The following is a 27275-nucleotide window of genomic DNA, read 5'->3' on the forward strand; positions in this document are numbered from 1 at the left end:
CTGTCACCGTCACTTCTACTCAGACTGACAGTGGTTCCAGTAAAGTCTATTTGGTGCCTAATTAGCACCGCCTCAAGGCAAAAATGTTTGTTTGGTGCACAGATGCACAAAATAGACACAGTTATTTGTTAAGCTATGACTTAACTTTCATGGTAAATGTACAATAATATTCAAACTCTAAATTAAGCTTTTTGACTTTCATTGAATAAATAACTGAAAGTGTCCTAAAGTGGAGCAATAGTCTGAATCAGATAAAAACGTTATGAAACTAAAAATAACATTATTAATAAGATGTAACTGTTCAAGTATAGTATGTATTACAAATTGCAATACATGTCTTTTAGCATTTTTTCATGATCTATAATATTTTCATAGATGATTTCAGTCAACATTAAGTAGACCCTGACAGTTGTGGATGTCTTGATCTAGCCAGGTGCTAATTACATGTGCATCTGACATAATGAGATAATAGCTGTAGTTACTAAATCCAACACACTTCCTTTTTCAGCCATGAAGTTAGTCATCTGAAACTGATCATCCTGAAGACACTGATTTGTCATGCTATTGAACTACAGAAACATTTGGTCCATTGTGTGATTGCACTGATATATGGCAGACACACACAAGCATTATACAAATTTAATGTCACTCCTTACAGAATTAATGACAGCTGGTATGACATTAAACTCTAACAGGTCAAAATGACAGTCAGCATGCACTAAACATGAGAAACTGCTACCTGAATGTTTTCATCACTGCTAATGACAAAGAGAAAGCGAGTTGGAGCTTAGTGAATCTGTTTACTTTGCCAACACAGATGTCAGAAATCACTGCTGCACTGATAGCAACGTCATCTGCCATATGCCCTCTCTCATAAGTCCATCACATCTCACGTTTTGGTTACTTAGCAGTTCTTATTACACTCCAGATAAAGTGTGTCAATGAGCACAAACCAACTTAAACAGATGGATCCGGTGTAACCGGCAACATTTAAATGGAAAACACACAGACACACACAGAGTCTGTGCAGATAAGGGATTGGAGCAGCTGTCAAGTCAGATTGTGCAGAGAGTCTGAGCAGAGGCTGGTGTCAGTCTGATTCCATCTCCGTGTGCTACATCTGTCCTTTTTCCAGAATCCCAAGCAGCATTCATGCTACATTACTGACATTAATGTGTAAGACAGTATTTTACTTGCAACTGCATGTTTAGATACTGTAATATTTAACAAAGAAACATCCACCAAACATGAGGTCTTTCATATGAGAGTTTCGCACTCTTATTGTATTCTTATCCATATTGTTGGAATGTTCATTCTTATACACTGAATAAACTGTGAATGGCCCTGACCCGTTTTTCTCTGGGATTTACTGTTTTGTAGCTACATTTTATTATTTTCATTGTTGACTGAAACCGAAGTTCAATAAGAGTGACCACTTCCTTCTTATTTATTTTTCCTTCTTTCTGCCACTCTTGGCTTCCATTATTTTCTCTCTGCCACTTAATTAAGTGAGGCAACACACCATCCATTTACTGAGCCTAAAACTACCAGTTCTTTTCTGACATTATCAACATGCATCGGTAGGATTGAACCATCTGGGAAAAATATCTGAATGCGATTTTTTTTTAGAGAAATTGTGATTGGATTTGTGATTTCATTTTCTAGACTCAGTTCAAAGTCAGAGTGCAACAGATTTAAACTATCAAAGGAGCATTACCTCATGAGACACTATCAAATGTGTGACTGTCACACAAGGAGGATGGCATGAATTTGTAAAACCATGAACATGATAGTTTAAATCCTGATGCAGACGCGCTGTAAAACGTATGAAGTGTAACTACAAAAATGATCCTGGGCTTACGTCAGTCAAACCACAGTGTGCAGCCTGAACCATGGATCAATGAACAGCATAAACAACACCTGAAAGTTTTACTCGACTCAGATTCAATGAAATGGAATTTCAGCATCAGCCACATCCTGTATAACTTTTGGAGTTTTCTAACTGCATTGGTTCCAATTATAGTTTGGATTTTAAATTGATTAAATGTTCAGCCCTCCCACTTAGGTTGTCATATAACAGGGGTGTCAAATTCACTTTAGTTCAGTGGTCACATTCAGCCCAGTTTGATCTCGAGTGGACCGGACCAGTAAATTCAGAGCATAATAACCTATAAATAACTACAACTCCAAATTTTTGGATTAATTTAGTGCAAAAAAAATTCACATTTAAGGAGTTATCTTTTTACAAAGCATTCTGAACAACCTGAAATTTCTTAAGAAAAATAAATTCAATTTCAACAATAGTATGCCTCAGGTCATCATTTACACATTACAACTTACAGATCAGAGTATATCTACAAAGGCACAAGGTATCTGGAACTGAATGATAGCATTTTACTTTATGATCAAAGCAACAAAAACAAGACAAAATATTACAAAAATGAGACACAAAATGAGACACAAAATGACAAAAGCGATAAACAAAAGAACAAAAAAATGCGACAAACGACATAACCCCCAAAAAATCTAATCCCTAACCCTACAAAAATTAGACAAAAATGTTACAAAGTGACAAAAAATGGACAAATGACAAAAACGAGACAAATTTCTTGAATGACACAAACAAGACAAAAAATGATGAAAGTGAGAAACAACAAAAAATAGGCACAATAAGAGACAAAGAACCCTACAAAATGATAAAAACAATACACAGAACAATGAATAAAGGAAAACGTGAAATGACAAATAAGACAAAACACAAGTGAAACAAAAAGAAAACCCAAAATGACAAAAACAAGAAACAAAATGACAAAACATGAGACAAACGGCAAAAGTCAGACCAAAAAAACAAAACCAAAAAAATCACAAAAATGAGACCCCCCGCTTCTCCCCCTCTCTCTGCCCCATCCAGAGACACTCACCATACCCCACTGTTACAATAGCTATGAAGTGGACTTTACATTGTCACATTAATGAAACATCATTCAAATAACTGTCTGTATGTTCTGGGTGCTGCAGTACCACTGTTACTGTTCCTATTTATGCATTTGTGTCTGCACTAAATAATTAAATTGTATGTTAAGGTGTGTTAATTTTACACAGTGGGTGTTTATGGGACTAAGAGACGGGACGTGCACCATCCTTGCACTTTATATCATTGTTATGCAGTGTATGACATACTCAGAATGAAATTTCATAGTTTTATTGACAATGACAATAAAAGATTGACTGAACTAAATTGAATTGATCACATCAATTTGGCATGGTCTAGAATGTATTTTAAATTTAGAGTTATACAAATTTACAATCTGCAGTTAATGTCTTGTCTTTAATTTTCACGCTTTACAAAATCATCCCGGCAGCCAGATTGGACCCTCCGGCAGCTCGCTTTTGTTCCGTGGGCCACATGTTTGACACCCCTGTCATATAATATTTCCATGGAGTCAGTGAGCTAGCTGTGCGCTAAACCCTGGGCCTCCCCTTGTTTAAACCTTTAAAACAGACTGAAATTGGCTCTTTAATCTTAAAAAGAAAAACTAGAAAATAATGCCACCAGAATTCTAGACATTTTGTGTTTAAGATGGGAAATAGAGAAAAGCACCACATCTTTTAAATAAGACACTAATTTATCAGTTTTCTGTAGAGTACTGTCTTATAGAGGTGTACTGACATGCACTTAATATGTCAATAATGTCATTATCAGTTTCTCAAACAAAAGTACTCACAATGGACCAACACACATTGCAGCAACACACTGAAGTTACAGTTTTCTAGAGTGAATCAGAAAACAGCTCTGACTGCTGTGTGTAAGAAAGGATGAGGTGATCCAAAGAATCATAAATACTCTCAGAGCGACCCAGTCAGACTCTATCTAAATCTGGTAATGCGTGGGAATTCCGGGTCAGATTTCAAAGTTAGTTGGATTTTAAGTGAAGACCTTTACCTTCACCACATAACACACTCTGGTAACAACATATATATTTATATTTCTGTTAAACTTTCACTTCTTGGTATCATTCACTTCCAGCAGGTGGTTCACAGGTTGTTCAGTGATCTCCTGGTTTCCAAAGTTAAACTTTCAAATACATCGGATGATTTTTTAATTTTTTTTAGCTTGGTACCTGAATGGTTCAGTGTGTAAGATTTAGTTTCATCTAGCAGTGACGTCACAGATTATAATCAACTCCTTGCCTCAACCGCCCCTCCCAAGCGTGTACTAGAAGCATTAATGGTGTAAGTAAAATGTGAAAAGGCCTTTTCTAGAGTCACTGTTTGTTTGTTCTGGATTACTGTACAAACATGTCTGTGCAACACTGCAGAAGAGTGGTGCATGCGTGCGTGAGTGAGTGCGTGCGTCTGTGTGTTAATTCCATATGTATTCTGTCATAGTTTTGATGCCTTTAGTATTAATCTACAATGTATGAAATAATTAAAGAAGAGCCATTGAACGAGAAGATGTGTCCAAACATTGGACTGGTAGTAGGGCTGGGCGATATGACCAAAATTTTATATCCCCATATAGCTTATTTTATATCCCGATACGATATAGCATATTTTTGGTAAATTCAATGAATGAATGGGACCGAGCAGCGGCATACCTTACAAAGTATGGTAGTCTGATCCTTGTTAGTCTTTTTAAATCCAAACCACCATCATATTACAGAAGTTCACCCTCTTTTAGGTACAAGCTCGTCGGTCTGAGCTGGTTGTTCGTGTGCATGTTTCCCAGTTTGCATGTAATTATAATCAACGTTGTAGGAGAGAGGAATAACGTTGTGGAAGAGACAACGTGAGTATAAAACACCCAAAATATGTTTTTGAACTAGAGGCTAAATGCTGTGGTTTATTTTAGTATGACAGTGAAGAAAACATTTTCATTTATAACCCGCTCCATAAGTCTGAAAGGGATCTGTAGTGACTTTGTGCATGCGCGATTCATCTGCCGTCTAGCCGCAGAGTGATCACACTGGGACTGCTGCGGGGTTACTGGACTGACGGCCTGTGCTTTGGGAGGGGGAGGGAGAAGCTCGCAGCAGCACCTGCTGCTTGTTGAGGACAGTAACTGCAGAATGATCCGAGTTTTCCTGTCAGAGTCTCCAAAACGGCAGAAAAAGTCGCTAGATTTGTCGCCTCGAGTAATCGTCTGAGAGTTTCTAAAAGAGAGGGAATTCTGGCCAGGCGTGACGTCACCCGTTGGTTTCAACGCCGAGAATATGAAGCCCGGATTTTGCTACTTCCTGGTCACCATTTTGGATTTTATGGAGTCAGTGACGTAAAAAGCGTCATCAAACAGGCTGGACCGGAGAGCAACTAGGGGAAGGACCAGTCTATGGGCGGGCCAGACTGAAGCCAGACAGCTGAAAGCCTCGCCCTAGAGGATCTGTCAGTCATTCCAGACAAGACTGTCTATCAAGTATAGCCACGCCCCCTGGCTCCGCCAACTTTAACGATTTATTTAAAATTCAGTATTGATTTATTTTAAGATCGGCCACCTGATCTCTCATTTTGACCATGAAAACTAACGGGAAAAAAATCCTGAGCTGTAGAAAATCAGTCTATCAAATTTTATTTTTTCCAAAAATTAATTGGGGTCTATGTAGCAAAAGCTTTTTGGAGCCAACCCTAGCGGACGGCGCGATATTGCAAGTTTTTGACACTTCCGGGTGGGCTTCATTTTTGAGGCCAGATGCTTTTATATACAGTCTATGACTCTGGCCTTTATGGAGATTCATCAGATGAACACAAACACCACTGCAAATGATTCCTCACTGTTAGCTGACATGCACTTAATATGTCAATAATGTCATTATCAGTTGTTATGTTGCCCCCTGTCGAGGCCAAAAAGACTCAGATGAGACATATAAATGAGAGGCAATTTGAGACACCTGACAGCTTATCTCTCCCCTCACTCTGCACTCCCCACCCATATTAATTGTTTCTGCCACTCAGTCAGACGACATTGCTGAAAAGTGGCAGATGCTTGTGTTTTTGAGCTCTCCCTCCTCCTCCCCCTCCTCTTGCCATTCACTACATTGTCTGTTATTACTGAGGATAAGGCAGCAGAGGTAACCTTTTAGTTTTAGCCTTCATCTGTTGTTAAATACTTCCAGCAGATCAACTGAGTAGAAATACTGTGGGGAGAAGAAAAAAAAAACAGCACAACATTCCTCTAGTTTCTTCTGTCAATAGAAAGGTGTCACTCAATCACTGAAGCTGAATTTGACTCAGCAAACACAAGCAGCCTGTCTGGCTGACAGTCCACTCAGGGATACAAATGTGAAAATATCAACATACCACAGCAATATTAATCACCAGCTTTCTCCTCTTCAGATCTGCACTGCTTATGTGCTACTCAAGTCCAATCTATTCCATCTAATGAAGTGTTAATTGGGGCACAGCACTGAAGTCACGCTTGAACTGGCTGAGTGGCACCAGCTGTTTGCAGTATGCTTTTCAATGACTGGCTCATTCACAGCTGTGTTGCTTGTAACATCCAATCATGGATTCGGGTGTACAGCATGGAACCTATAAACTGATCATCACACTCATGCTAACTCTTTTTGTTGTTGCTTCCTCCTCCACCACGGACTCTTGATTCTGGGATTTTTCATGTTGTTGATGTGCTTGAGATGATAATGTATGTATGTGTTGGTTAAGCAGAATTTGTTATTTGTTGTTATTTTAATACTGGAACCATCAGCAGGAACAGACATCTAAAATCAATGATTTTATGAATAAACCATCATAATGAAGCAAATATGTGCAAAATAAACTGAGATGCTTTGTGTTTTCATTCGCATATTTCCCCCAAATTCTGCCTGATATGTGACTGGTACCGCTGAGAACTATATAAAAGCCATGGTTAACTGGCTGTCGGGATTTTTTTGATAAAGACAGAAACTTTTGAAGGACACAGAAAGAAGAGAGAACACCATGAAAATTATGGAGAAAGAAGTTAAAGAATAAAACATATGGACTTCATTTTGTCAGTATAATGCATCAGTGGTGCACTTCATGAAAGGGCTGTTTAATTCTAGCAGCTTTTCAGAAAAACAGCTGATTCATAAGCTAAGATAAATGTCGTTGAGCAAAGAGGACAACGCAGGATCATCTGGATTAAGATCAGAGAAAAGAACTGTTCTGTAATCAGCCGTTGTGTGTCAGACAGATGTAAAATTACTGCACCAACATGCACCAGGTCAGTTTTCTGCAGACTGATTCCTGCAGCGCAGTGACGGCATTGCATTTATACTTTGCATTTTATACTTTCTTTTTGCATTTATACTTTTCTACCCTCTGATTAACACTGTGCTAATGCACATCACGTGCTGAAATCAGAGAGTCATGGTTGCATGTTGATGCTTTCCCCTGTATGGTCCATACAGCTGAGTGCACTGCAGAGTCACATGCACAGCTTAAGGAAACCACTATTCAGGTCACATGACACTGATGGCATTACACAAAATCAATATAGCCTTTTCAGAATAAAGTGGGGAAATGCAGAGCTCAACTGGAAAACAGACAAATCAGGAAATTTTCAGATATAATCTTTGCTTAAATATTGAGAAAAAGAAAACTGACGTGGAACAATCTAAAGATTGTTCACCCCGAAAATGTATGATCACTGGAACAAGAATCTCAGTTTTAAAGAAAGTAACACAAAGCCAGATGAATACTTCGCAAACACTACTGAAAATCTACTGTAAATGCAAAACTGCTAAAGAGGAGAAGAAACGATGCTGGAGATAAAATTAATTATTTCTTCCATGTTCCTCTAATCTGTGTGGAGTGTGGCGTTCATGACTTTCATGTGAACTCCCTCTGGCTTTGCTCAACTGTCAACATGAATATCTATTATTTGCAAAACAACAATTCAACTTGACTGAGCTGTGTTTTTTAGAAAGCTGAAAAAATAAGACACACTGTGAGATGTTAGATTATGCTCGCCTTCCTTGTTTATACGATGTTTAATTCAGAATGCAGAATATGAAAGCCCAATCTTTATAATTCAACCATTTATAAGGAGAAGAAAACAAAAGGTAGACACTACATAAAATGATCTGAGGATCAAGTCAAGTCTAAAGTACAGAGCTTTTGACATCTAACCTTTGCAGTTCTGCATTTATGCACCGGTGATAAGAAAATCTATGAGTTTAAGCACTGTGTTGTTGGTCCTCTAGTCAGCTGAATGAGGTGGACAGAAAACATGTCAAATATTTTATGATTACAATTATCCTCTCTAATCCGAGTGACATGCTGATGTCCCTATAAATTGGATAATCCTTTGTTAGCTGCTTCATGAAATGGATTGAAGTAAATTCATAGCGAGTGGCTCTGAACACAGCATGTGCCAACAATGGAGCAAAAATTAAGGTTTCAGATGTGAACAACTAGATGGTATACGGTAACAGCATAGAGGAAGCAAAGCAGCTACACAGTTTGAGCTGCTTGTTTAGTCCTTTAAAAAGACCAACACGTAGCCTCAGTAGTTTGTTCTCAATATGGTGATTCATCATTGTACTACACATTGATCAGCCACAACATTAAAACCACCTGGATAATATTCCGCCAAAATAACTATCACAGCATAGACATGGACGTCTGGGGGTGTTCTGTGGTATCTGGTACTGGGATGTTGAATACGGACCCTTTGGGTCCTGGGATGGGTTTGTTCCAAAGTATCCTGTGTGGTCCGTCAGATTATCTGGGGAGCCTGGTGGTCTTGGGGTTTTTGTCATGTTCTTTGAGATGCTCCTGAACAGTTATGACCATGTGACAGATCCTGATGGGTTAGTCTGCTGTCATAAGAAAGTGCCTTTGCCAAATGGAGGTACATGATCTGCAGCACTGTTCAGGCACGTTGGAACAAACATTCATATAACTTCTAGGGCCCTGGGTTTCCCTACATTGTAATAGGATGAGCAGTGTTATTCACTTCACTGTCAGTGATTATGGCTCATATGTGCACATATTCAGGGAATGAGTAGTTCATGACTTTGTACAGTGCCGTGAAAAAGTATTTGCCCCTTTTCGAATTCTTATTTTTTTGAATATTTCCCTCACTTAAATGTTTAAGACCATCAAACAAATTTAAATATTAGACAAAGACAACCAAAGCAAACGATGATTTAATGTTTTAAGGCGAAAAAGCTATCCAAACCTACCTGGCCCTATATAAAACAGTAATTGCCCCTCTTGTTAAATTATGAATTAACTGTGGTTAATCACATTTTTTGGAAAGCGAGTTCAACTTCACTGACCACACCCAAGCCTGATTACCTCTAGATGTGTTCAATCAAGAAATCACTTAACCCTTTACGCTTCAGTGCGTCGTAGGTGTACCGCCGGCAGTACACTTACTAATTTGCATAGAAATTTCAAGAATGTCCGATGGCTGCAAACCCGATTATACAAACACTATACGCCGATGGAAAGCTTAGATTCTCATGAATCCGCCGGTATAAACCACTTTCAGATGTGATTACCACAGCGGGTGAGAAAAACACATTTGTCCGACAAAAACGAATATTCATCCATCCGTTCTCTATACACGGCTTCAACGCACACAGCGCGACTCACATTTCCGGGTTTATTATTACATACAAAAAAAGATTCCACAAAAAACGGCCATAATCCAACCTTTTACATCCAGATGACACAAGCCAGTAAACTATTTTGTCCAAAACATGTCCTGAAGTCGGTATAAAATCCACGAATCGGTCGTTTTCAAGGAAATGCACCTCGCGATGTGCGTCCAATATCCCCTGTATTTTTCGTCATTTTTTTAATTTAAAAATAGAATATTAGCGATTTTTTGTACTGAAAACGGCTGGAATTGACTGAAGCTTAAAGGGTTAAATAGAACCTGTCTGACAAAATGAAGTCCACCAAAAGACTTTCAAAAGCTGCAACAAAATGCAGTGATCCAAAGAAATTCAAGAAAAGATGACAAATAAAGTAATTGACATCTATCAGTCTGGAATGGCGTACAAAGCCATTTCTATAGCTTTAGGACTTCAGCGAACCATGGTGAGAGCCATTATTCACAAATGGAAACAGTGTTGAACCTTCCCAGGAGTGGCCAGCCTACCAACATTACCCCAAGAGCACAGCAATGACTCATCCTGGAGATCATAAAGGAACCCAGGACAACATCTAAAGAACTGCAGGTCTCCCTTGCCTCAGTTAAGGTCAGTGTTCCTGACTCAACACTAAGGAAGACACTGGGCAAAAACGGCATCCATAGCAGAGTTCCAAGGAGAAAGTCACTGCTGACCAAAAAGAACATAAAGGTTTGTCTTACTTGCAAAAAAAAAACAACAAAAAAAACCCCATCTGAATGAGAATATTATATGGACTGACGAAACAAAAGTTGAACTTTTTGGAATGTGTGTGTCTCGTTACATCTGGCATAATAGTAACACAGCATTTCAGAAAAAGGACATCATACTAACAGTCAAACAGGGTGGTAGTAGTGTGATGGTCTGGGGCTGCTCTGCTGCTTCAGAACCTAGGCAATTGCTGTGATAGATGGAGCCATAAATTCTGCTGTCTACCAGAAAATCTTGAAGGAGAATATTTGGCCATCAGTTTGTGACTCAAGCTGAAGTGCACTTGGGTTCGGCAGCAGAACAACAATCCAAAACACATCAGCAAGTCGACTTCTGAATGGCTCAAAAAACAAAATGAAGGCTTTGGAGTGGCCTAGTCAAAGACTTAAATCCAACTGAAATGTTGTGGCATGCCCTGAGAAAGGCTGTTCATGCTCGAAAACCCTCCAGTGTTGCTGAATTAAAACACCCATCCATCCATTATCTATACACTGCTTAATCCTCATAAGAGACGCGGAGGGGCTGGAGTCTACCCTAGCTAGCTAAGACTGGTGACCTGTCCAGGGTGTCCCCTCCCTTCACCCTATCGCAGGGCTACAAATACAAACAATCACACTCACATTCACACCTGTGGACAATTTAGAGTCACCAGTTAACCTCAGGATGTTCTTTGACTGTGGGAGGAAGCCGGAGTACCCAGAGAAAACCCATGTATGCACAAGGAGAACATGCAAACTCCATGCAGAAAGATCCTGGGAAGGCCAGGATGTGAACTGGGAATGTTCTAGCTGCAAGGCAAAAGTGCTAACCACCAATACACTGCACAGGATTCTGCAAAGAAGGGTGGGCCAAAAATATCTTCACAAATGTGAAAGACTTAATGCCAGTTATAGAAAATGCTTGATTTCAGTTGTTGCTGCTGATGGTGGCCCAACCAGTTTTTTGGTTTGAGGGGCAATTACTTTTTCACACAGAGCCAGGTAGCTGTGAATATTTTTTTCTTTTTGGTGCAAAACAGGGGCGGTTTTAGACTTTCAGCTCTAGGGGTGCTTAGCACCTGGTTGGGCGCACATCTGACCAATGTTAAGCGATGGCTCACCCAGCTCTTCTGCATTCATAACAGAGCTCAGTCATTTTCTTAGATACTATTCGTTGGTTCAAGAAACAGTCAAAATAGTCCTTCTCAAAATGCTGACCGTTTGAAGTTTGATTTTCAAAATATGTCTGCTAGCAATTGAGTTAACGCCACAAAATAAACATTTGAACACATGCAGTAACGTCGCTCGTGTCCTGTACTTTGCCCCCCAAACCTTACCTGAAGCTTTTGCTGGAGTTTTCTTGGAAAAAAAATGCCCTAATGTCCATTGTGACGGTCGGCCTACAAACAACACATTGATAAAACAATGATATGGCACCAGTGTGAAATTACAATAGCCTTTTTTCACCTTCATGTTTGGCATGCCATAAGCATTGCTTGCTTCATTTTGTGATTTGCGAGGCTAAACGAGTAAAATTTGCTAGCTAGAAGGCAAGCTAGCTAGCTGGATTGTTTGTTTAGACAACTCAGGCTTATAAATGCAGATTTCATGGACAAACTTGTGAGTTCACTTCAGGGTATAAATACCAAGTAAATGTAGCAGTCACCTGCAGTTGCTGGCTCTGTTGGCTAGCTTGTCAATCTCTCTGCCCGATCCATCACACACACACAGGGGTGGGAGCAGCATTCACCGCAGCGGCAGAGTAGAGGGGAACTTGCGCTCTCTTGATGGATCAAACCATTATCCAAAAGGGGGGGGGGCAAATTAGGGAGAACTTTGCCAGATTTTACATTTGGTTTGAAACGGTAAAATAAATAACACTGTTAATAATTATTTCAGCATTTATTATAAACATAAATAAATAACGCCCAATAATACTAGGGGTGCTTAAAAAAAAATTAAGGGGTGCTCAAGCACCCCTGAAAATGGTCTAGCTCCGCCCCTGGTGCAAAAAACATAAGAATTTGAGAAGGGGACAAATACTTTTTCAAAGCACTGTATGCTTACTTGTCTAATCTCTGTCTGCGTTAGTGTTTTTCACAGTGTATTAGAGGTTTTTTCTGCTCTAATAAATTTGGATGTATCCAAGTAGAACTTTTAAAAGTGAAATCTGCAAGCTTCTTTACAGTTTTTTTTTTGTGAAATATGTAGTTTTGTTCCGTCACATGAAGTTCTGAGGGTAAATGTGTGCGTTGCTGACATTTCTTGCAGCTATTAGAAACATGTAACCTTAGACAACACATCAAAACTGGGCTGTCACAGTCACCTATAGGTTTCCTGAGGAGCAGCATAAAAATTCAATTTTGTCGCTGTGGTCATCACTATCCAGCAGCAGTCCAAGCTATTCCAAAAATGATCAGAAAGGTAGAGCATGAGTGGAACTGAGGATGGCCAATGAAAAGGTCTCTGGATTACACACTGTCCTATAATGCTATCTGCCTGCCGCTCTAAATGGCCACACCTGTAACAAGAAAAGCACTCAAAGAGTGCAGTACTCTACCAAGGCTGCTCAGTTGTTGTATGATTTCCGACGGATGAAATTTTTTAAAAATTCATGGTCCGCAGCAGATGTGATTGTCAGCAGGCAGCTGACGTAGTGTTCACTTGTAGTCATAGTTACAGTGACACCGTGGCGCTATCTCACAATGATACAGAAATCTTAAACAAATCCGTGGATCCAGACTATAAGCCGCATCACTGCCAAAATCTAATCACTTGTTCCTTGTGCTATTTCTGACCTTCCCTGAAAACTTCATCCAAATCCCATTAGTCTGTTTTTGAGAAATGTTGCAAATAGACAGACATACAAACAGATGGACAGACAAACAGACGGACAGTCAAACCAACACCAAACATCACAAAACTCCGAGTGTTCCTTGGCGGAGTAATTATTAAGGTATACTGGCAGGAGTTGCAGAGTAAATTGTTGATAGTTTTATTTTGGGGAGTGGTATGGAGACTTTTTATCATTTCACTTTGCTGATTAATTGGTCTGCCTACTTGAGAATTTAACACAGTAAATTATTAACCTGTAACCCTGTAATAATTAACCAACTGAGCACTCATAGGAACTGGCAGTTGAAATTGTGGTTCTGGCACCAATGTGTTTTTGAGAGAGACAGACAGAGAGAGAATGAGGTGCATCTGAACAGAGAAACAAGATATTACCCATTTTAAACAGTAAAAAAATAGAAAATCAATACACGGTGGTCAGTGTTGAGTTTGCTGCGGGCTGCCAGAAATAAATCACTGTATGGGAAATAGTGTTGTGACACCACTGGACTCTCAAATAGTGCTGGACACTTCTACAAATATATTGATACTGACTGATAGGACAAACATCCCATAGAGGCCCTGCATGCGGAAATCTATAGGTTCATGTTAAACATCTGAAGAAAAATGCAAACCAGTGCACACAGTTCGCAAGACACACTGAGAATTCAGACACACACGCTGAAGACCTTAACCCCCCAAAAAGTCCCTTCTGTCAGCTGGTCCTGAGACACCCCACTGTGATAAATTTTATTCCAGAACTGCTCTTCACGCACTGATCAGAGTCATCCACACATTAAAGATGCTGCTCAGGAGCACTCTGAGGAAAACTCAAAACAAATTTTACTGCTGTCTGGTCCGAAACTCTGAAAAAAACTGGCAGAATACATCTTTACTGTCAGACATAGAAAGCAGAAACAGATTCTCAACAAATACAAACTCACTGACCACAGTTAAGCCATAGAGCTCAAGAGCTCATAGCTACAGACAGAACAAAGAGCGTGTGGTCTCTGCATGACAGGTGATGTAAAAACAAAACAGATCATCTTCACCCTAAATGTGACAAATATAACAATGTAACACTGAAATACTTTAAGAGATTTGACATGTTGAAAGTTGTTTAAATTAGAGATTGACCATACATTTTTGAACTGAATATGTACAATAGATGTAGGTTATGGCAATTTGAGCATCACATGAAATGACGATGCTCTTTAGTATTTACTGTGAGAGCGATTCTCCATCTTCTGTTCTTTTCTGTCACTTTTATTGCCCTAAAAGGTCTATGGGTCATTCCAGAATTGGAGGACATTTTACATCCCACCCATCAAATTTCAAATGATCCATGTACAAAATGCTAAAACAGTTTTATTTATTTTATTTAACCTTTATTTATCAATGTAATCTCATTGAGACACATCCTCAAGAGAGGCCTGTCCTGAAAAAACATAAGACAACATTGAGTCATTGACAACACTATGGGTTCTGCACTAGACAATATAATAATATAACACTGACTTACAGGCAGGTTCATGACAAAACACAACATAGACATCAAAATGGATGTGCAACGCGCCAAGCAATGAAGGTAAAATGCAGTTGTTGTGCAAATGTAATTGTCCTGAGTCCAATCAAAAAAAAAAAATAGTAGAAAGGAATGTTTGAAAAATATTGCTTAAAATACCAAATAAGTCTGGAGTCCCCCCTAAAATGACATTTTTTTGTTGTTCCACCCTCTTATGACTAGGGATGGTTCGATCCGATCCGCTGGATCGATATCGAGTTCAATCCAGGCCAAAATGACTGGATCGAGCATCGGAGTTTTTAATTAGAACTCGTTCGATCCGATCCATGAGCCCAATCTATCTCATATATCCTCATCTTCACTTTTCACGACATGCCGTAACACAGACGAGCTGTTGCCATGGTTGCCATGTGCCCGTGTTTTCGTCACGTGAGCAGAGAGTGAACAGAAGCCTGCAGAGTGCAGAGCTGTGGTCATGTCTGCTGTGTGGAATTACTATATGCGAACGGAGGAGAAAACTAAAATAGCAGCGTGAAACGTTTGCAAAATGAGTGTCTCAAGGGGTGGCAGCAAAACCGGACATTTTAACACAACGAACTTAATAAAGCATCTGCAGAAGCATCATGGAAAGCAGTACGGAGACTTTTCACAGGCGAGTGGAAAAAAAAGTGAACCGCGGCAACCATTGCTGCAGGAAGCACTACAGAAGAGTACAAAACTCGCTCTAACGCCAAAATATAACAGAGAAATTTGTCAAGTTAATTTTGCTGGATGACCAACCACCTTGTGTGGTGGAAAATGTGGACTGTTGTAGTATTTTTCGATCCCCTGGAAACATCAGACTCCCCCTTCGCATGAACGCGTACGCCTTACGTTTCACTCCGTGGTCACTTGACGGCTTTTCTGTTGTACGTTTACTGTTTTTTTGTTGTTGTTGTTGTTGTTGTTGTTTTGTTTTCTACTGTTTTTCGGGTTAAATGTGATTAAGTAGTGAACTGTGGACATGTTTTCATGTTAAATATGATTAGGTGACAGGTCTCTCCTCTTCTCATCCGCACCAGTGTCTAAATGGCACGAGGGGAGATCCTACACTGCTCTCAGCTTCACTCGCATGAGAACGTTAGGACAAGGTTTAATCGCCAGATATTGTTTATATTCCATCAGTGTTGTACACGTGTCAATAAAATAATTGTTCACTGAGAAAACTTTATATCTCCTTATTTAAAAATGGACTCCCCCAAGAATGCAAGACGTGGTACCAATATAGCTATGTCTAGTGCTTTATACATAAGTACTATACTTAATTATACTAAACACTTTGTACATAAATCATTTATTATTGTTATTTTATTGGACCAGTTAACAATAGAAAAGAATAGAAATTATTCTTCCCACACCTGGGAGACTGCCCTCCTTGGCAGTCACGGCTGCTAAATTACTTTGCACACCTTCAACAACTGTGGAGAGTGAGAGGCTCTTCAGCACAGCCTTCAACGTTACTGATGAAAAAAGGAGCGGACTGACTGCTGCGAAGGCTGAAATGTTAATCTTTCTGAAGAAAAATCTGCCCCTCATGCTGCAAGACAAGGCAGCTTAAGTATTTTCAGTTCAATGTCAGGCAGCTAGCATGTTTTATTGTTTTCTCTGAACATAATGTGAGTATTGGAATAGTGTTCATTCTAATATTTAGTTTCATGAGTGTTTTACATGCAGTACAACATCAGCGGCTGCATGCAAAAGAAGAAAGACACTAGATTGCACTATCACTGTTTACCCTTGTTTTTCTGTTTTTGTTTGGGTGCAGCAAATCAGGTGTATAGCTTAGATTTTTATTGTTTTGATTGTGTATCTTGAGAAGCCATGTGTAACTTACTGAGTACTACCTACATTGTTCTAGTGGAGATGCTATTATTTTATGTTAATTCATAAAATTATTTATTGCAGCCCTGCAATGCCATTGAGGTGTAATGTAACTTTTCTGTTTATACACTGGGATTATTTAGTTTAATTTAAATATGTGCACCAAGTTGCAGTTTTATTTCAAACATCTGAATGGTGCAGCTGGGTCTGTTGTGTTTACAAACGCTGTTAAAAGCGATGTGAGCTTTAAGTTTTAAAAAAGCCACAGCAGTTACACATAACTTGTTGTCACATGTTTTCCTTCTTTCTTTAGGGAACCAGAACAGGTGTTGTACAATGAACGTGGTGTTTTTAGATGTCAATATCAAGCAAATTACATCCATGTATTATTAACAACTTTTAGAATGACAAAAAGAATCATATCGGATCGGTATCGGCCGATCCTCAAGGCTGCAGTATCGATATCGGTATCGGATGTGAAAAAGTGGTATCGAGCCATCCCTACTTATGACCAAATTGAATCTCAAATAAAACACTTAAAATTAAACCTAAATCTCCTTTTTTTTTTTCTTTTTGGTATTATTTTTTACATTGATGTCTCTTGTAATTGTGGGAAGAACATTTTAATCAACATAATATTTTAAATAAGAATTTTAATACATGGAATTGTGTGTGCCACTCATGAAACCGAGTGTAACAGAACTTTTGCAAAGCCCGATAGAAGAAGAAGGAAACAGTGAATCATATGGTACACTGGAATTAACGTCATCAGACAGTTTTCCAAAACTGTTGGGTAGAATGGGTAGTGCAAAGCTATGTCCTGTCTGCTATTTTTCATATTTTCATAACATTGTCAGCCTTGATTGAATGTCTCACTCTACCTCATGCAACCCTGTTAAGCATATTATATGGGTAAAACAAAGTATTTTGAATTTTCCTAAGAAAATGCTAACATTAGCATGGATTAGCAACCCTGTTACTGTGATTAGAGAAACATCAAATAAAACATGTAATAAAAATCATACCACTGATGTATATAAACTGAGTCAATCAAGCCTTTGATAGTTTATTACCTATTTGTGGTGAAAATTGTAAAAGAGAAGGTATATTTTTCAAATATTTTGAAGCCCAAATGTCCTTCAATATTGGAATGACCCCTATATCTTCAAACATGACTAGTTTTTATCCAGACATTGTTTCAGGGTAGTCTGCTAGCCAGTAGCATAGCCTTACCCGCTGTGCAAGCAGTAATTGATTTGTGGCCATGGCTGTGTTTCTTGTTCTTATTTTGCAGATTGTGTCTCTGCCAGAGACATGTCCATCAGTCAGAAATAAATACACTTTTTAATAATGCTTCATAATTTATGGTTACTAGCACAAATGCATTTGTGATTGATGGAAAAAAAGATCATAGTCATTTTTTTTTAAAATCAACAAATTTGTTTAAACACAGTTGACATGACTGTGACTGTGTTAAAATGGCCAAAACAATAAGCATTAAGCACTCAGGCTGCACAGCCTAGTAATGGAAGCAGAGATTGTGACTGTGAGCTTTTATGTGCTGTGTCAGTAATCATCCAGGAGACAGACAACAGATGCAGGTTACATAAATGAACAGTGGACACGTGGCCTCACAACTTCTTTGTTAATCACTGTTTGTTTTTGCCTGGGGCTTCCTGTAGTATACATAGATACAGGAGGATGCAATCTGCATTCATACTCCCAGATGTTTATTTCAAGCATTTTGGTTGTGTTATTGGACTTGTACTTTAGATTGGTCACCACTATGCTTCTCTGTGAAAAGATCAAAAGAGTGGCCTTACATGACATCTGACCTAAAACAACCTGATCATTTCTGTGACCATGCTGTGCGTTTCATTGGGCCGCTCCATAGTCCAGCAGAGGGGTTTCCTCATTATTACTGCCATGGTTGAAGCAGATACACCTAAAAACTGTATTATAGCTACCTGTTCTGATTAAACTGTGCACTCCTGTGTTTCCAAGTGGGCAGTCACTAAAGGAGATGAGCATACATTACTTCAGCTCACTGTGTTGAGGTAATATCTCACTAGCTTAGTGAGAACATTTTACATTTTCTGTCAAAGTATTTTCTTCTCTAGCAGGGGGATCCTTGGATGGTTTCAGCAGTGTCTCCTCTCCGTGATCTTCTTAAGAAATACTTAAAAAGGAAATTCTGGTCTTACAGTCATCACAGTATATTTAGACATGCAAACCAAATCAACTGTTCTTTTTATTTGTTCAAAACAGTCTAGCAAATGGTATTTTTAAACAAATCTTACCAAAATAGGTCAAATGCACTTGTAATGAATTTGTCACCCAAACTGGCGTCACAGTAGGATCAAGGGCCTGATATGAGGACATATTCTTGCAGTACTAATGCCTTTTTAAAGTCGTTGGTTGATTTTGCTTTACTGAAAAAATGTAGCCTTTGATGTTATTGACAGAGCATGGCAGACATTTCTAATGAAAGGCTACACATCCCTATAGGAGCAGCAGCATCACAGCTAATAAAGCCCTCTCCCCTGTCCCTGAAAGAAGCCTTTGAATGACTGATCAAAGTTGTGAGTGCAGTGATACTCTTCCAAAGCATACATAGAGAACAGCTGACAGAATGTCAGCTCTAATACCTCCAATTTCTTTGTTCAACCCCTGACATTTAGCTACACAAGGCAGGCACATGGAGGACTAAATGCTCAGAATCATCTACATAGACATCAGGCTCTTTATATCAACACGTGGTATGTGCATGTCTCAGTCCTTCACACTGTCCAGACTGGTTGCTTTCTGCATCAGCACCCTGCCTGACAAGTCTTCTGTAGACTTCGATGAGTTTTAATTATTCACAAGTACGCTTCATCGAACAGAACTGGGGCAGAGAGAAGAGCTATGGGGAGGTAGATTACAACTCCCCACCCCATCCCTCCCCTTACCATCTGCCAAGCTGCTGGCAGAGGTACTTATAAATAGGTGTTACACATTCACTGTTCACTGGAACCTATCCCAGCTGATTTAGGGTGAAGGCAGGGGACACTCTGGACAGGTCACCAGTCTATCACAGGGCTACATATAGAGACAAGCAATCACACTCACATTCACACCTACAGACAATTTAGAATCACCAGTTAACCTCAGCATGTTTTTGAACTGTGGGAGGAAGCCGCAGTACCCAGAGAAAACCCATGCATGCACAGGGAAACATGCAAACTTCATTCAGAAAGATCCCTGGTCCAGGCCGGGATGCAAACCACGGATCTTCTAGCTGTGAGGCTAACCACTGAGCTACTATGCAGCCTGCATGAAAAGAGTATTTTACATTAAAATTATAGCGGGGCAGCAATTGCAAAAAGAGAGTCCTTGGTGCAACTCCGACTGCAATATTTCTCACAACAACACAAAGCTAAAGGGCTCTTGTCAAGGAGAAACAGTACCACATTTTCTTAGATTTGATTTACTAAGACAGATGAAATGTGAGGCAGATACAGACCGGCACAGCAGCCAGACAGTCTGCTGAGCTGCCTGTCTCTCTCTGTGTGTGTTTTCAAATCTCAGCTGGTCTCCTTGTACAACCACTAGGTGTCGCCATGGATCTGCTTCACCTCCACCCACCCCCCCCTTCAACAGCCACTCACCAGCCCTGTTCTGCTGCCGGAGGACGGCTGCGTTCCCTGGCAGCGGTGAGGCTGATGACTTGGCCACCGAGGCAGTGGTGGATGAGATGGATGGAAGGAGGCCGGGCTGGGCCTGCTGAGGGACCCGGTGCTTCCCGTGTCCCGACCTCTGACCTCCTGTTAGCCCCTGGCCGGGTTCAGAGGTGGCCCTTCCTGCTGCGCCCCCTCCCAGGGCTGTGTTAGTATTCCTCAGTGGCCAGCGGTTCTGAATATGTGACACAGCCTCCTCCGCCACCATGCCGTCGCCAGGTGTGACACGCAGTGTGGCATGAACCGTAAATTCCTGAGTCTCATCTGCCCACAGATCAGAAACGCGGCACTCATACACCCCCTCATCTTCCTTCTTCACCTTGGACAGGCTGAGGCGGTGAGAGATGGCATTGCCCTGAACACGCACAGTCTGGATTAGAGGCACACAGAGAAAGAAATATTGAAACATGACAAACGGCAATGCTCCAATAACGACTGACTTTGGTATGCATTAATCTTTAGCTGATTAAGAGTAGCTTCATATTTTATGACTGGAGGTGGAAGCGCCGGCATCAAAAAAGCACAAAATCATGACCCTGTATTAGCTGCTCAGCAGACCGACACATTAATTCTTACAGGGCCTCAATTATCCTTAATGAGGGTGCACTTTACCAGCTAAAATGTAATGTATTATCAAACCTGTTGCCACAGAATGTTTAACTGTGACATCATCTTAAAGGTCTGAAAACAGTATGAGATAAATTATGTGTGAAGTCAGTGGGATAGAAGAAGGTTGAATCAGTTAATTGAAACAAAAAATGCGTCTACATATGCAAAAGGAAGAACTCTTAAACCTACATTTCAGATACACTGATCAACCTTTTGTGCACCAGAAGTAATTATATGCTTGTTTTACACTGGATATTTAGATACATTCTTTTTCTTGGGATGCAATGGGATTTTCTGTCAAATAAATACTATTTTTTTAATCAAATGTCAGCGTTCTGTGGGATTTTTTCAGGGACTAAAGGAAAGCAGACACTTACACTAATTTTTGTGGCTTCTCTCGAACCCACCTGAAAAGAGAAAACATCATGAATCACATGTAATCGGTATTTGCATTTGTTAACAAAATAGGTATCTGTGGCTCTGGAGCAGCATGTTTTCCATCTGCAGGTAATGACCCCTTCAACCTGCACAGTTTGTATTGGTTGATCTGTTCTCTCTCTCATCTACTCTCACTCTATCTGGTCGAGGCAGACAGCCGCCCTCCCTGAGTCTGGTTCTGTTGTTAGACAAGAGTTTTTACTCCCCACTGTGGTCAGGTGCTGCTCAGGAGGACTGCTGGATTTCTTCCTGTAATACTGTAAGGTCTTGACCTTACAATGTAAAGTCCCTGGCATGATTTGTGTTCAAAATTATTGCTATATACACTAACATTCAAAAGTTTGGAGTCACTTAGAAATGCCATTATTTTTGAAAGGAAAACAACTTTTTTCAATGAAAATCATATTAAATGAATCAGAAATACAGTCTAGACATTGTTAATGTGCCAAATGACTATTCTAGCTGGAAACAGCTGATTTCTAATGGAATATCTACATAGGGTTACAGAGGAACATTTCCAGCAACCATCACTCCTCTGTTCTAATGGTACACTGTGTTAGCTAATGGTGTTGAAAGGTTAATTGATGATGAGAAAACCCTTGTACAACTATGTTAGCACATGAATAAAAGTATGAATTTTCATGGAAAACATTAAATTGTCTGGGTGACCGCAAACTTTTTAATGGTAGTTTATATCAAACCATATTCAGCTGAATTGAAAACATCAGCAGCATGTCACTAAAAGATGCACATTTTGGTAACAACACAAGATTTTTCTTTCTTTTGGTAGAGAGAGCAAATGGCATGACCAGAGCTGGTTGTATACATTTCTCAAAGACGCCATTGATAAACTCTCTCCCTATCTCTCTCTCTCTGTCTCTCCCTCTCTCTCTCGCCTTTTTCACCACTCTCTTACCCCTGCAGCATGTTTTAATGTGCTTAAACCACAGAGGAAATGCCGCAGATGTGATTGTCCCTGACTTCTGTGACGACTGGAAAAAAAAAGATTTGTCATGCTGAAGGGAAAGTAAAGTAATTCCCACCATGTCCTGCCACAATATTCTATCATTGCAGCTTTAAGCAGTGGACCTGAGAAGAATGTAATGGTGTTAATAACCAACAAGTGCCCTTTCTGCAGTGGAAATGACATCTCCCTGGTCCTGAGTAACACACATGCTCCCTTTGCTGCTGTGTGAGCCAAACAAACTGTGTGCCCGTGCTCAGACACATGAGGACGTTATGATAAGCTGATAACCTGAATGATGTATGGATTTGCAGCTTACGCAAGCAAAAGCTTCAAACACTGGTGATTATTTTTGTAAATGTAGTAAAAGTGATGTTACTGAAGATCAGAGATACTGTCTGCATGAGGGTCAGAGACATAGGGCATATTTGCATCCTGTGGATTTAAAAATACAGGCCACCGTAAATGTATGCAGGATGAACAAATGTTTGCTGGCAGATCTGCATGACAGAAGTGCAACAGAAATGTATGCATATTATCAGATTTTAACTGCTGGGAAATGGAATGAGCTTAAAAGATGCGGATCATTTCCTCTGTGTGTGTCATCAGCTGGTGATGGTTGTCTCTCTCAGGGCTAAAGGTACCTTGGCTCTGTTAGTTGGAGCACTGATCTGCAGCTCATGAGGCAGCTCTTTAGGTACATCCTCCTTCAGGTACCACCACTGGATCTCCAAAGACATTGGTGTTGAGCTGACAGCCTTGAAGGCGCAGGGCATCTCCACATCATCTCCCTCCCCCACACTCACATCTTTCGGGACCTCAGTAAAAGCAGCTTCGGTGTAGAAAGGCGAACAGGGAGAGAGGCAAGACAGCAAATCAATGAGTGGGTATGCAGTGTGAAACTGCTGCTCAACACCTTCCATAAACCTAAAATAGTAAAGTTTCTCTGTCATCTGGCCTTCCATCTTCCTCTATTTGACACCTTGCTAAAGCACCATGGGTTTTATTATCATATCCAAAAATCTGCCAATGCTACATTTAGCTGAGTTGAGAGGACTGCTCAGTCTCTCTGAGTCTTTCATGTTCTTCAGCTGCTCATATATTCTTGCAAATGAACAAACTGTACAGTAAGTAGTTTCAACAAGCTGTAATCCTGCACACAGGTGGCATTCACCTGAAACCACAGCTGTAAAAACGCCCGCCTATTTCCAAAATATTAATCTCTGTTCCTTTCTGCTTGCTGTCACCTCACTTACCATTTGCACAAATCGTAAAGGGCGAATTGAGAATAAAGTAATAAAGGAGGCTGAAGAGTCCCGTTTTTTCCATGTCACAGTAAGGCTCGTCACACTCAGTACGGACATTAGACGGTCATTTGACCTGGATGTGATGTTAAGATAACTCCAAATATGAGAAGGAAAGGAGCCCAATCCAGCAGCTGCATCAGCCGGGCAACATGTAGAATCCGGAGCTGAGCTGAAGCATACTTATAGCCGCATCTCATCGTACATACAGCAACAACTGGAAGAAATTTGCCAAGAAGTAATTTAAATCCCTCAAAGAGGCTCCTTTATTCCCTCCTGAGCGTCGTCTGCACGGAGAAAGCGAACTTGTTGGTCGGCGGCAGAGACCTGCTCTTCATCATCACCGCGGTTCCCTGGTGAAGGAAGGCTCTCCTGGACTCCAACATCCATCACATAACCGGGCCGGTGCGTGAGGCAGAGAGCTGCAGCAGCTGCAGAGAGCCAAGAGGACAGCTTCCTCCGGCTGCCGACGAAGAGAGGTTATTGTGGGGACGATCAAATATTTGTCCGTGTCTCTCCCCCGGCTGCTGTCACGGACCTGAAAGCCCTCCTGCGCGCTGCTGTGCGTCGGGAGCGCATCGCGAGCGGCTGGACACTCTCTCCCCTCCCCCCTCCGACTTTCTCTCTGCCGCCCCCACTGCACCCCCACCCCCACTCTCTCCGTTCACTGCGCAGTGTCTTGTCTCCTGACTGGCCTCTAAATAATAAACACTGTATTCTGTCATTTATAAAAACACCCTACACACACACACATAGAGAGAGAGAGACACACAGACACACACATACACACACAGACACAGCCAGACAAACACACACTTTTCGTACATTTAAATTATGGGCATCAAGATAATCTATACTGCGCCTCTGCCTGTGGCTTATTTCGGATTAAATCCCTATCTGAATCAAATGCTGCTCAGTGAAAACCATTTAGGTTCGCATGAAGAGGAGGAGCGCAGAGACTTTCATCATGTGTTTCCCCAGAGCAGTGGCTGCTCATTTGAGCATTCGGGAAAAATCTGGGCAAAAAGGGCAGCATGTGTAGAATACAAAGAAAAAAGATTAAAAGATAGACACATTTTCAGTTCCCTATCCTGACAAATACTTACAGCCAAACTGATGAAGAGTTTAGGAGGAGCTGAAAGCTTCAGGTTAAGTTCCAGAAGCAGGAGGACTGATTGAAATGCTCAACTGTTGATACAGATAGTGAACACACAGACACTGCAGTATTGTTTCATTAAAACACAAGAGCTTTTACATCAGAGATGTCAAACACAGGACCCGAGGGGCAAAACTGAAATGCCAGAGGGTGGAATCTGTCCGAGGGACAACTTTGTAAAGTGTAAAAATTATAGAGAAAATATTAACTACAAATTTTAAATTAAAGTAATTGTCATCTTAAGTTTGTCCACTGCACTGCCACAACTTCTATGTATATTTTTCTTATATATTTTTGGTGAGCTCTATTGAATAACAACGCTGGAATAAAGATAATTGGCTTTTGTGCACTTTGCAACTGGCAAATGCTTCTATTTTGACACACAGTGGACACAAGCCAGTGTCTTATTGTGTCGGTCCCAAGCCCAAGAGTCTAGGACTGAGAGTAGGGACTTTGAATGTTGGAACTATGACAAGAAAAGGTAGAGAGCTGGTTGACATGATGCAGAGGAGAAAGGTGGACATACTGTGTGTCCAGGAGACCAGGTGGAAAGGTTATAAAGCTAGAAGTTTAGGAGCAGGGTTCAAGTTGTTCTATCATGGTGTAGATAGGAAGAGAAATGGAGTAGGAGTCATCTTGAAGGAGGAGTTTGTGAGGAATGTCCTGGAGGTAAAAAGAGTGTCAGATCGAGTGATGAGCCTGAAGCTAGAAATCGAAGGTGTGATGTTCGATGTTGTTAGTGGGTATGGTCCACAGGTAGGATGTGAGCGGGAGGAGAAGCAGAAATTCTGGTTGGACCTTCATTTCATTTTCAGTTTATTTATTATTTTATTTGAATGGGACAGTGCATATTAATGAACATACAACGATGTAAATATGCCAGATTTAGCTCAAGGCTAATTTCCATCTGTTGTCCCATGGGGTAAAAGACATACCACCAAAACAAGAACATACAGAAAATTAAGCAAAAAAAAAACCCAAGACAGGACAAAGATACAATAGAAAAACTAAACTAAACATTCAACCACAACCTACACTTATCCCTCTCACTCATACACACATCATCCTATCATTTTAAAACTGACATGCTCTTGTAATTTTCTGAGTGACTCTCTAATGGCCACAAGAGTGTTGCTGTAACAGCCATTCTTTAAGTTGCCTCTTAAAAGAGACATAGGTGGTACTTTCTCTGTCATCGGTAGATCGTTCCAACTAGAGCAGCCCTTAATGGATAGTATATTTTTTGAGAATTCACAACCACGATATTGCACTTCACAGTCCCCCCTTACTGTGGAGCGAGTGTTCTTTAAGATGGACTTTTGTTTAATAAATCCATTAAGTGGTGGCGGGGCTAAGCCATTCAGAACTCTATATATGAGACAATTATTTTTAAAGATTTTAAAACTTTCAAATGTTAAAAACTTGTATTTCTCTATTAGAACACATTTGTGAAATGACTGGGGTTTTTGATCAAGTATCTAAATAGCTTTTTTAAAAAGCTGCTCTATTGGTTTAAGTGCAATAACACCAGCAAAGGACCAGACTGTGAAACAGTATTCAATGTGAGAAAATATCATACAGTGAAGGTAAGACTTAGCTGCCTCTGTAGTGATGAATGGTCTGATTTGTTTAAAGTTTTGTAAATTAAATCTGATGGTATTTGCAACCTTTTTCACATGTTTTTTGAATGTGAGGTTGGAATCTAATATGGCCCCAAGATATTTAAAATGGGTTACTAATTCCAACTCCTCTTGATGAAGTGATGCAGAGCATCCCTAGAAGTGAGAGAGTTGTCATTGGTACAGACTTCAATAGACATGTTGGTGCAGGAACAGAGATAATGAGGAGGTCATGGGCAGGTTTGGTATCCAGGAGAGGAACGCAGAAGGACAGATGGTGGTTGACTTTGCAAAAAGGATGGAAATGGCTGTAGTGAATACTTTCTTCCAGAAGAGGCAGGAACATAGGGTGACCTATAAGAGTGGAGGTAGGAGCACACAAGTAGACTACATCTTGTGCAGACAGTGTAATCTGAAGGAGATCAGTGACTGCAAAGTAGTGGTAGGTGAGAGTGTAGCCAGACAGCATAGGATGGTGGTGTGTAGGATGACCCTGGTGGTGAAGAAGATGAAGAGGGCAAAGGCAGAGCAGAGGACCAAATGGTGGAAGCTGAAAAAGGAAGAGTGTTGTATGACTTTCAGGAAAGAGTTGAGACAGGCTTTGGATGGTCAGGAGGTGCTTCCAGATGACTGGACAACTGCAGCAATGCGATCAGGGAGACAGGTCGGAGAGTACTTGGTGTGTCATCTGGAAGGACAGGAGATAAGGAGACTTGGTGGTGGAATGAGGAGGTGCAGGAGTGGATCCAGAGAAAGAGGTTAGCTAAGAAGAAGTGGGACACTGAGAGAACTGAAGAGAGTAGACAGGAGTACAGGGAGATGCAGCGTAAGGTGAAAGTAGAGGTGGCAAAGGCCAAACAAGGGGTTTACGATGACTTGTATGCTACGTTGGACAGTAAGGAGGGAGAGACTGACCTGTATAGGTTGGTAAGGCAGAGAG

General features: G+C 40.4%; 1 protein-coding gene across 1 annotated transcript in view; it reads right to left on the minus strand.

Annotated features, from left to right (window-relative positions):
- vstm2b (V-set and transmembrane domain containing 2B) overlaps window positions 1-24180 on the minus strand; it is a 35169-nt gene extending 10989 nt beyond the window's left edge. Inside the window, exons 1-4 of the mRNA XM_022205487.2 lie at window positions 23513-24180; window positions 22901-23088; window positions 21232-21261; window positions 20177-20615 (exon numbers count right to left, since the gene is read on the minus strand). Coding sequence (XP_022061179.1) covers window positions 20177-20615; window positions 21232-21261; window positions 22901-23088; window positions 23513-23585 — 730 coding nt within the window. The 5' untranslated portion in view covers window positions 23586-24180. The remainder of the gene's footprint in view (window positions 1-20176; window positions 20616-21231; window positions 21262-22900; window positions 23089-23512) is intronic.
- Window positions 24181-27275: the final 3095 nt, after the last annotated feature.

This window comes from Acanthochromis polyacanthus, chromosome 2, assembly GCF_021347895.1.
Source record: "Acanthochromis polyacanthus isolate Apoly-LR-REF ecotype Palm Island chromosome 2, KAUST_Apoly_ChrSc, whole genome shotgun sequence".
NCBI classification, from domain to species: Eukaryota; Metazoa; Chordata; class Actinopteri; family Pomacentridae; genus Acanthochromis; species Acanthochromis polyacanthus.